The sequence below is a fragment of the Apus apus genome, chromosome 2 (genome assembly GCF_020740795.1).
Source record: "Apus apus isolate bApuApu2 chromosome 2, bApuApu2.pri.cur, whole genome shotgun sequence".
NCBI lineage: Eukaryota > Metazoa > Chordata > Aves > Apodiformes > Apodidae > Apus > Apus apus.
This window is the reverse complement of record NC_067283.1, coordinates 66,476,719-66,488,896: the sequence shown is the minus strand read 5'-3', so window position 1 is coordinate 66,488,896 and position 12,178 is coordinate 66,476,719. Positions and strand designations below refer to the sequence as shown.

General features: G+C 41.9%; 1 protein-coding gene across 6 annotated transcripts in view; it reads left to right on the top strand.

Moving 5' to 3' along the window:
• The window catches only part of HIVEP1 (HIVEP zinc finger 1), a 117,699-nt gene extending 106,953 nt beyond the window's left edge, over positions 1–10,746 (top strand). For all 6 annotated transcript variants that reach the window (XM_051610498.1, XM_051610502.1, XM_051610499.1 and 3 more), the window contains 2 exons: positions 5,687–6,204; positions 8,961–10,746. In XM_051610498.1, coding sequence (XP_051466458.1) covers positions 5,687–6,204; positions 8,961–10,136 — 1,694 coding nt within the window. In that variant the 3' untranslated portion in view covers positions 10,137–10,746. The remainder of the gene's footprint in view (positions 1–5,686; positions 6,205–8,960) is intronic.
• Positions 10,747–12,178: the final 1,432 nt, after the last annotated feature.

The following is a 12,178-nucleotide window of genomic DNA, read 5'->3' as shown; positions in this document are numbered from 1 at the left end:
ACTGCACCTGTGTTTAAGGATTAAAAATAAATTAAAATCCTTGCAATATCTTCCTTTTGTAAATAGAATGGAAGGCTGGTTCTGTATCACCTAAGTGAAATATGATGGTTTTTTATATCAGTGTCTTATCTTCAACTAGATGTACAGTAAGTGTGCTGGAGTCCTTCACTTACAGCCTAGGAATATAGTAGCTGACACTTGGGGTGATTTACAACGTACTGATTACCCAGGAAGGCTTAGGTGTAAATAATATCTCTAAAGATAAACAGAGGTTACTCTTGGTTCTTTGGTTAGTTTTATATTGTTATGTTTCATACACTTAGGAATGAAAGTCAAAAGCCCACATTTTTTTCTTCTCTATTCCGAGGAGCACTGGCTATACCAGTCTGAATTTAACCCAGTAGATGTCACTGTGAGTCCTGTTTGATGATGACGAGCAGTGGACAGTAGCTGAAGCAAGACTAAAAGCAGTCAAGTGAAGCCTACGAACATGCTTAGAGAAGCAACAGGGAGTGCGTTTGTGACTTGATTAGTTTCAAGTTTATGATAATATGATGACATACTAAAAAATAACTGAAGATGCTTCCACAACTTCAGGTGATAAGCACTGCTTTGAATTTGAATTTAGCACTCAGGTGCTAAATAAATTAGGTAAACTTAAATTTAGATGGGAATAGTGAACAGACTAACAGATACTTGGTAAGATATGTCTTCAGTCTGTAGAAATAGAGCTAATAGTGATACCCATACTTACCTATCTGTTTCCTTAGGAACATGTAAAACTTCAGCAGTCTGGGCTTCTATTTTCAGGTCTTTGTCTTCCTGCCAGTAAAAGAATGAAAATTAACATTTTGCTTTTTATGTTAAAACCTACCTAAATATGATTCAGTTGTAAGCAAATATGATGAAGTTACAAGCTGCTGAACTTGATCACTGGATGTGGTGGAGAAATTGCTAGGTCTGTAGAAGGACCCTGATAAATCAGGTCATGTGCTGGACTAATTGGTGATAATATCACAATTAAAAGCTGTAAATTGAGATTGTGAAGAACCTTTCTTTTGCTACTTTGTAGTATGACAAGAAGTAGATAACCATTGTTAAAACCACCTTCAATAAGGATTCCTGTAGGAAAAAAACCTTTTAGGACAAAGAACTTTAAAGTACACAGGCAGACCTATTTCAGTTACTTAATTCATAACATCAGAAGTGGAAAAAGCAGTTCATGGACTTACCAGCCCCAGGCACTTCACTAATGGACATATTAGGATGCTGTTAAGTCCAGCTATTGTGCTAAAGGACTTGAAGCTTTTTCTTTCCCTGCTTTGGGGTAAAATGTCAGTATAACAGAGCCTTAGCCAACATGCTCATCAATACCTCCAACACAACAGAGCTGACTAACTAGCTGAGGATTGACAACAAAATAAATGAAGGACTAAGATTTAGTGTATGATTCATATAAACTTCAATACACAAGATGAAAACCTTAATTTTATTAAATACAATTATAGCTGGCATGCAAGCAAAATCCCCTATCAAAAGTTGTGTCCAAGTTTCTATTATACCTTTGTTTTGTAGAATCATAGAATGTGTGGGATTGGTAGAGACCTTAAAGGTCATCTAGTCCAGCCCCCCTTGTGTGCATAGGGACCTTTTTAACTAGATCAGGTTGCTCAGTGCCCCTTCAAGCCTAAACTTGAATGTCTCCAGGGATGGGGCCTCCACTACTTCTCCAAGTAACCTGTTCCAGTGTTTCACCACCCTCATAGTAAAGAAATTCCTCCTAATATGCAATCTGAATCTACCCTGCTCTAGTTTAAAACCATTGCCTCTCATCCTATTGCTACATGCCCTTTTAAAAAGTCCCTCCCCAGCTTTCCTGTAGGTCCCCTTCAGATATTGGAAGGCCACTATGAGGTCTCCCAGAGTCTTTTCAAGGCTGAAAAACCCCAGCTCTCCCAGTCTGTCTTCATAAGAGAGGTGCTCTCTCTTCGTAGGAGAGGTGCTCCAGCCCTCTGATGTTTTTTGTGGCCCTCTTCTAGGCCTGCTCCAACAGCTCCATGTCCTTCTCCATCCCCTCCTTGGGCTCCAGAGCTGCACACAGTACTCCCAGTGAGGTCTCACCCAAGCAGAGTAGAGGTGGAGAATCACCTCTCTTGATCTTCTTTTGATGCAGCCCAGGATGTTATTGGCCCTCTGGGCTATGGGTGCACATTGTGTGTTCATGTCCAATTTTTTGGTCCACTAGTACCCCCTCATCCCTTTCCACAGGGCTGTTCTCTATCACATCATCCCCCAGGCTGGACTGATAATGAGAACTGCCCCTACCAAGGTGCAGCACCTCACACTTGGAGGCTGTTTCTGCTTTTTGCAGAGTTCATGTCTGTAGCCAAAAGTTCCATGTTCTCCTGTGAAGTCCAGGAAGAAGACAGAGTCTTGCTAAGGGTTTAAAAATGATTGCAGCAGTTGACAGAGGATGAGACACATGCCCTCCACTTCCAAAAACACTCTTTACCAAACATTGAGGCAGTCTTGAGCAGCCTTTCTGTTAAAATGGGGAGAGTTACAAATTGGAAAGAGAAGTAGCTTTCATAAAGCAGAACTGCCTTCACTTAATAGTGTGAAACTTTTTTCCTGTGTTATTTAAAAAAAAAACACAACCAAAAACAAAAACAAAAAACCTGTGAACTTTCATGCCAAAAGCCATTTCCCCATATGCAGTGGCCTTTAAATTCATGACACATCCTTCATTCTAAAATATCCCATACTGCTTTACAACCTCATACAAAGTTAAACACAGAAGTCATTTAGTTCCCCTTGGTAATTGAGTCAGTTCCAGTTATATATATAAGCTATATAAGCATATGGTTGTAATTGTGCACAGTTCAAGATAGGAAGTGAAGAATTATTTTTTCCCCAATTAAAGCTGCAAGGGAACTTCAGTAGGCAGCGTACCATTACTAAAGTGGATCGGGGCCAACACTGCTTGGTTAACAAGACAGTGCTTGGAAATGAGTCTTTCACCACAAGGAGTGGTCACAGCCTCAACTTGATGCCTCATTTGGAGAAGACCCATAACTTGCCTGGGTCTTCCACTGCTTAAAACTCCAGCATCTGGTCCTCTCGCAACTCTGCTGATTTATGACGATGCCTAATGGGAGCCCTAATTACGAAAGCTCGGGTACCTCCTGTTTCAGCAAACATGCACACAGGTATAAATGCCCGAGCAGAGAGTTCCTCTGTGCATTGCCAGAGCAAGCAAGTCAGGAATGTGTTGGTTGTTTGTTTTTTTTTTCCACCTGACGTTTCAAAGTGGTGTGGGAGTAAGGGAACCGCATTCATTGCTGTCACTTCGCCTACACTGCAGGCTCTGGCTCCAGGTAACCACACTTAAATAGAAGCTGGCAAACTCACAAAGGGTGGAGGTAAACAGGGAAACAATAGAGGGAAATGATATCCCACACAGTCCTGCATGTAAGGAATCTGTGTCCCCCACACGGTTCCCCTTTCCCTTTCCATGGTTTTATTCTAGAAAGGTGAGACCTACGCAGAAAATTTCTACATAAGCAGCAGTTGTTAGTAAATCGTGTAGCATTTTTAAATGTTGATTTGAAAAAAAAAGACAGTTTCTTATTATAAATCAGGGCATTGTTTGAGCATATGTTTTCCTTGCTTTACAAATGTGACAAGTCAGTCTAATCACTTCAGGTAGTTTCTCTTGCCAGTGGAGACAGTACTTCATGACTGACATCAGCTTTCATACCAAATGTGATTCATGTGGAGAGAGGGAGAAAAAAAAACACAACACAGTAGGATTTCACAGAGAATAGTTATATGATGTTGGTAAGTACACTAAAATTAAGTAAGAGTCTAGGCCGAAACCCAAGGTTTTGCAATGTCCCGTGCATTATATAAAGAGTTGCAGGAAATGCACTGGTCCCCCTTTAGTTGTTACGCATGAAGAAGTCTTTGAGATCTGTTACAGAGCCACTGAGAGAAGTTCTTTCCATTCAGAAATCAAACCTATGTAGAGGTTCTAACATTCTAGCAGTGATGAAGAAACACTGTGTGAAGAAATGACAGAAGTATATATATAAAAAAAAGTTGCTTAAGTCCATGTGATTTTGTTAATAATATTTTTAATAATCCTACTTGCCATAATTTTAATGGACCTTACCGAATTAATTTTTCCACTCAAATGTATTTTCTTTTTGGAACGTCTTTGTCTGTAGAAATGAATACCATTTAAAATTCTAAAAATTATTTTTGTAGCATCATTCCAGTGACCTGGAGGATTTGGGTTGTTTCTAATAACATTTCATTTTCATGCCTGCTGTAGTAAATTTAGAAAATCTATCATTTCCATATTTAGTTATTGTACAAATTACTGTGCTGGCTAAGAGGGGCAAAGTCATTACAGAGGGATTTTTTCAAAGAAGCTGTTAGTCTTGTTCCTAATTGCACTGCTCATTTGAAACCATAACTTCACCCCCGTAAGTGAGTAAGTCATTGAGTGGTAGCTCAATTAAACCCATTTCTTTTTACCTGGAGTTCAAAATGCTTATTTTGGCTTTGGTAATACAACAGCCTAAAGCACTGATAGTACATTCAAATTATTTTAAGGGTCTGTTTTTTTGTTCAGACTCATTTACTTCAATGGTAAGTTGCTGTGTAGATTTCCTTGGAACACGATCTCTGAGATTTTAACTCACCAGCCATCATTGGATTTGCAAAACCAAATTATTTTTATGCTTTTTTTTTTTTTTTTTTTTTTTGGTTGTTTTTTTTGAGAGCTCGGCAGAGAGACCTTTAATTGAATATTGAATTGAGTGTTTTTTATAAAATATGATCCTTGACAGTCTGGCTTGGAATCAGACACAGCAGAGGAGGTTTTCTATCTCTTTACTGAAGATGATCGTTTCCTTCCAATTTACAATATAAAAGGTGAAAAGCTGCAGTAGAGCTGTATTTTGCATAGAAATTTAACACTAGACAGCAGTTTGGCTTTAAGACTTGAAGTCAGGAGGGCTTCTTCATGTGAGCCAAGTTTCTTGCCTAGGTAAGTTTTGACAGGATTTGGACTTTCTTGCCTCCAGGATATCTTGGGGGATTTGTTAATAAACATTAACAAAGGAAAAAAAATCTGGTAAGGTCTAATTTTGGTCTCTTTTGCCTGTTAACGAGACAGATACCTGACTAACAGCCTCCAGTCTTTCTGTTTCCATCCCTCAAAAACCTTTGCTGTAGTGATTCATATTAGGTACAAGGACACCCACCTGTGAGTCAGAACCCGCTAGAGAATATCCCACCACTGAGGTTGGCAGACCAGCTTCACATGATCACTTGGAATTTAATGAACCAGGAATCTGCTCACGTCTCCCCAAACTAAAGAGTGAAGGGTGACTTAGAGCACATGGTTATAAATGCCTGAAAGCAGCCAAATCTAGAAGGTTAAAAACTACATAGAAGCAGAAGTTGAAAAATTATGTATAGCTGTATAATTAAATATGTACCCTAGAAAATAAAAACAAAAACAAAAATCTTCCCCATTCCTTTGATGCAATGGGATGTGACTGAAAAATGCACATGCCATGTGATTTTTTTGGTGTTTCTAATTACTCCCTTCCATCTTCTTCCCAATCAGCCTAGGACCTTCAACTGGCTTACCTTCTAATTCCCACTTTTGCAGGTGAGAAGCAAAGATTCGGCTACGACCGGTCAGGATATGATGTGGAGGAGTCTGATGGTGCAGATGAAGATGAAAACGACAACGAAGATGATGATGAAGACAGCCAGGCTGAGTCAGTCCTATCCACAACCCCTTCAGTGACAGCCAGCCCCCAGCACCACCCCTCTCGGCACGGCCTGCAGGACACAGCCAGCACTGATGAAGACATCAGACTTCCAGACTGTTTTCCTGGCGTTCACACGGACTCTATGGATGGTCTGCCAAAAGCACTGCTGACAAAGATGACCGTCCTCAGTGCAGCACAGTCAGTTAGCAGGACCTCCAGGTCACCAGTAGATTTCACCCATCAGGAAGCACATGAGGATAAAGCCCAGGACAGAAGAGCGGGTCACCACAGTGCTAGTGCAGCACTGGTGGACGTCGCTCCTGCATCTCCAGGTCGCCAGATGTCTGTGGATTACCCCGATCCAGAAGCAGCATTGGACCACTCCTTAATATCAACTGCATCTCTTACAAAGGTAGGAGTGTCTGATTCCAGGGGAGAGTATGGGATTTTGAATCCTCCTTTTAAAGATCTTTTTGGAGAGATTTCCAAGACCAAAATGTTTGCCCTTCTCTTCATTCTTAGAGTTTTTGGCTGGTGAGTCTTCTAAGAGAGCTGACAGTGACTCCAGAAACAATGATGTTGTAGGAGGACTGCTTTTCAAATTCTCAGCTTTGATTGTATTCTCCTAGAAATGATTATAATATGGTCATTTCAGCTGAAGTTTGGAGCTGGTAGATTGTACTTCAAGTAAGAAGGGATGTAAAAGATACGTAGAGTGAACATATGGTGGTGGTGATGAAGTTTTCAGAGGAAAGTTATAGGATTCATAAGTCATTTCACTCTGAAATGCAATATGGAATCGTTGGTAATCCCCAAGGGAAATCAATCTAGTCCCAAAGGTTTTTGCCTTATCGCTATAAAAAAATTGTGCAATTGCTTATCTTTCCTTCAAATACACTCAGTAGTAGAATCAGAAAGAGCACCAGATGTTCAAGGAAAGTAGGAGATTGCCCTTGCACAGCAACAGGAGACAAGCACAGACTGAGACCTGAGTTCCCAGTGCTCTCAGTTTTTCTTCAAGCTGTTAAAACATTTTAATAGGAAAAGGATTGGTTTTGTCTATGCCTCCTCAAGATGCACGGAACATGTACAGAGCATGCAGAAAGATGAGGTCAGTCTGTGTGTGCAAGGCTGCAAGGAGCATCCTGTAATTTGGGTAACTGTTGTCTTTAAAACTCTGCAGAGGAAGTCACAGAGGGGAACCGGCATGTGTTAAGCATTTTACAATTCAGCAGTATCTTAACAGATTGCAATGGGGACGATGGTACAAGTCACATACATGACTGACCCTAAGGATATCTCTGGAAAGTCTTCAATTCTTGCTGCAGACCTTGAAGGCATTAGAGCTTTCCAGGACACTGCACAGAAAGATGTGATGCAAAAAGTTTAAATAATGGAGTAAGTACTGCCTTCTCTGCTACTAATGCAAAATTTACAAGTAGTACAGGAATGAAGTTATAGAAGAATAAGCAGCAGGAAATTTTGAAAAGCATAAACAGTAAGTAAAAACGTCATTCTAATTTAAGTACTTACTGGCTTGTTTTTTTTCTTTGAAAATCTGTACTACTGGATGTATTTTTTACACATGTTAAGATAGTGAACTGCTGACAAGGAGAAACAGTAAAAACTACTTCTGCATTTCATCCTTTGACACAGATTCATTCCTGCTTGTGTGAGCTGTGAGTCCATGTGGCCAATGTAAATTGGAGCGATTTTGTAGAATGACAGAGAATAAAAGCTAGTGGTCTCCGATGACTGTTTATACGTGCCACAAAATGGGGTGGGCTCTTAATATCTGGATTTTGCTTTTCAGCTGTTGCCAATAGATACCAGAAGGACATTTGACTGAGTTTACTCCCCCATTGAACACAACCATTGAAGCCTCAAGAAAATATGCACACAGTTAAAAATGTTAAAGGTCTTCATTAATATAGCTCTAATAATTAGCTATGTTAGTATATATATATTCTTATTTTTTTTTAAAAGGCATCTATGTAATACAAGGCAGTAATTCCTTTCCAGACTACTTCATCCTTTCCCAGACCAAAAGAAGTGGCAGCTATGTGTCTGATGGTTAATATACAGCCTGGTCCTATTGTGAATGGTTCTTGCAATCAGGACAAGGGTTTGAGACATCTCAGAAAGGCTGTTGTATGTTCCTTCGAAAGCATCTGTGCCGGTTTATCAGGATTTCTTGTGAGGTGTCAGACAGGACTTATTTCTGAGAAAGATCCTGGCTTCCTTCATCTTCCCATTTAGACTGGTTGGTATTGCATAGTCAGTAAATCATGTTCTCTTTTAATCAATACAATTCCTACCAGCAGCTTCCAAAAGTAAGATTTCTTAAGAGTTTGGTCAAAGCCACAGAATTAAAGTTTAGGACTATATAAACTAAATAAGGCTGCACATGTGTTATCAATCAATATGCCTACAACGAAAAAATACTTTAAGATTGCAATTGCAGCTTAAGACTTCTTGTTTTGGGTCTTTTTAGGAAAGGAGTTGCCAGCCTTGATTGGTAGCACAGGCTATATAAGAAGGAGTATATAAGTATGATTATCAGTCCAGATTTAAGCACCAAATCACCGCAAGCTGAGGCAGCAGTGGGATGTGGGTTCCACATCTCACTCCAGGATCTGCTCATCACCTCCGCCTCTGCAGGCGTTGTAGTTGTCATCCATCTCTTGACACTGCTTATCACCCATCTTCGAGATTACAGGCACCTATAGACAGATGTGCCATGATGCTGCTTCTGCCTGCTGGAGGCTGCAGTGCCTCCAGGAGAGGAACCTGGGGCATAAAAAATGTCAGCTTGTGCTTATTTAACATTCTTGCCTCAGGCGATTTCCACAGAAACCAGTTCTCCAAATCCTTCTCCCTCCTTGAAAAATCTGTACAAAGAATAGTGAGCAATGTTTTCAAGTACTAGTATTCAAAAGAAATTAGCCAGGGTAATTAGGAGAGAAAAATTAAATTAGTGGGCAATGAAGGAGCTGGAAAAAGAAAGGAAGGAAATTAGGTTCACTCTTCAGGCTGGTCAATAGGTACTGTTTGTTTTTTCTTAAAAGGGAGTGTGGGAAGCACTCCCAGCTCCCTTGCATTTTCATTTCATTTGAGGATGGGTAGCAGTGTCTGCCAGATGAACATGCCTGTGTTGTTCCCTTCCAGAGCACGCCTTCCACCAGCTCTCCCTCCTCGCCGGTGGACCACAGCATGCAGACAACAGCACCAGCACCCTACGCCGAAATCCCGGAGGAGAAGCTGTCCCTGCAGCACGCTGCTGAGCTGAGGGCCCCCCAGACTCACCTCTTCAGCCACCTCCCCCTGCACTCACAGCGGCAAGCCAAGGCACCCTACGGCACAGTGCCCGTCGGGGGGATTCAGGTGGTCCCTGCTGGCTTGGCCACCTACTCCACCTTCGTACCCATCCAGGCGGGGCCAGTGCAGCTCACTATCCCTGCCGTTGGTGTGATTCACAGAACTACCAGCGCCCTGGGTGAGACGGGCAGCGTGGCCACCGGTGCCACGAATCCCATGGGAGTCGCTGAGGTGAACAGTGTCATGCCCTGCATTCCCATCGGCCAGGTGAGCGTGCCGGGCATCCAAGGGTTCGGCACGCCCAGCCTGCAGCCTCTGCCGCCGCTGGGCATGGAGACCGTGAACATCTTGGGCCTGGCAAACACCAACATCACACCACAGATGCGCCCGTCGGGAATTACCCTCAACGCCGTGGGCCTCCAGGTTTTGACCGCTGGCGCAGCCCCGCCGGGCAATCCCAGCCCTCAGGCTCACATTCCCGGCCTGCAGATACTGAACATCGCCCTGCCGACCCTCATCCCCTCTGTCAGCCCCGCCAGCACCGAGGGGCAAGGAGCCTCCTCGGAGGCTTTGGCCACCTCAGGCAGCAAAGCCTGCGAAGCCCCGCCGGAGCCAGCTCCTGCTGGCTTCCCCGCAGCCGAGGCTGGCCAGGCCAGCAAGGTCTCATCTCCTCCAGCAGCTTCTGGTGGCCAGCGGTACGGCGGGAAGAGCCAACCTGACCTCTCCCCGCTGAGCGACTATGAGCGACCCAACGGTCCAGGTCTGAAAGCAGAGCCCGAAACCACTGGCCCCGCCAACCCCGCCAAGCCAAAGCGCGACATCCCTTCCCTGCAGGTGAAGAGGGCTGCCCCGGCAGAGCCCCGCTCCGGGGCGAGTCCCGACGCCTTAGCCAAGTCCCCGCTCCACCAGACTGTCTCCCTGGACAGACAGGTACACAGGCCAGCCGCCTTGCCCCGGCGGCAAAACACGGTGCAGTTTAGCGATGGCAGCAGTGACGATGAGGACAGACTTGTCATAGCAACCTAGTTTTTGGGTTTTTTTCATTGTGTTTTTATTTTGGGGGTTGTTTTCTTTTTTTGGGGTTGTTTTTTGTTTTGTTTTGTTTTTACAACACTTACAGGTTTCTTTGCAAACCTTCCTTTCCTTAAAGCACATTTTTCTGACACAAACCCATTACTAATCTTCGTGCAATCATGAACTCTTGACCAATAATTGTTGTTTCTTGTCAGCTCCAGCCATTTTTGTACATGTTGTATAGACGATTGTGCCTTTTTGGAGTTTTATGTTTAGAAACCTGTACAGATTGTTGAATATATATATATAAAATATATATATATATATAAAATATGTATATTAAAACCAGGTAGTTGCTTGTGTTTAGTAAGTAAACATCCTATGTCAGATAAATAAAGGATTAAATTATATGTTGCACTGTTAAATGTAAATTTTTATGGCTGTGGGACAAAGTTTCTGTGTACAGATCTAGTATGTAAAACTCCATATTTATTGTATCCATATTAGTCTTGGAAAAGGGTCTGTCCATCTTTCTTGTGTAAGACGGTAGCTTTACACTTAAAAGAGAAATACAGTATCTGTGTTATGAAATATTACAGTAAAATTTTGTTTACTGACTTTACCATTGCTTATGTTGTGCCTTCTTGATGCAGCCCTGGTAGCTGGAGAGGCGCTTGACTCGTTCTTTTTAGTACCCTTCGGCTGCGTTCAGCTTGAAAGGATCCGGTGGTGGTGGTGTATGCCCCCTTTAGTTTCACCAGCCACGAGTGAGAAGAGTTGCTCTTCAGGCTCACATGTAGCAAAACCTTTCATTTCAAAACATCCACTGGTGGCAAAGTGGGGAGGGAGTCCTTCAGCTTTTTTTTTGTAGAGCGAGCATCCATCCACCTTGTGTTTTTAACACTTCCTAACTAACATTTGAAGACTTCCTGGAGGGAAAGTAGCAAAAGGGTCAAGATGAAATATTTTTTTATTTGTAATCTTGGAACTATAAAACCACTTTTTATTGACATTAAAATGTTGTTACGCAAGAAAGGAATAATTCTTTGTGTCTTCTTAATTGCAAAATCCACCATACAGTTGGTAAAAATGCCACTGCTGCAAATGAGGACTTTGCATTACCAATTACCATCAACTTCTTATGAGACTGCATTTCAGGTGATCTTCATTTACAGGTAGACAAAGCCAGTTTCTCCCTAAATATGGCTTTGCCTAATTCATCCAGGAGGAAAAGAAGGGAGCAGAGGTCTTAGCATACAATGGATGTGCCCTTAAATCAACAAACACGTCATTATGGGCATACAAGACATGCATGGATCCCAGAACAATGAAATTTAATAAAATTCTGTTTGCACATAGTTAAAAGAATTTAAAGTTACCAATACCTTTTAAGGTGTTCAACTACTGCAGGAGACAAGTCTCAAATGGTACAGGGCTACACATTCCTGAAAGTTCAAACTGACCAGCGATTCATGCTGATTTTTAATTAGAGTTGGCTGTGTCCTTCTATCACATTGTTTTATAAGTTTATAAAACCATTTCAACAACCAAATTCCAGTACAGAACTGGAAGATGTAAATTAAAAGCATGATCGCCTTTATGGAAATAACAAGGATGAGCACATATAAAACAAATGGAAGAAAAAGGGGAGAAGCAAAACTGGAAAAAAAAATCAGGAGTGAACCTGAATGGCATGTTGTTCACAGATTGACTCCTGTACCCAACTCAAAGAAGTAATTCATACTTTGTACTGCTCATACTCGAAGAACAGCACTACCCTAGATCCATTTTTAACTTTGCATTGGCTTTTGTACTATACTTATATTGTACTTATTACATTATCCCATTACAGTGTGTTATAAAACTGTAGGCGATGTTGAGTGAGCTTTATTAGCTTTCAGAAGGAGCACTTCAGTACCAGAAAATCATTTCTATTACTGTGATTATCAGCCAATTGTACTAATTCAGCAACCAGGAGTGTATGTACTAGAAAGTAGAAATTACTCTGGGCTCAGACGTGTTGGCTTAATTCCTTACTGTGCAGAACCTCACTG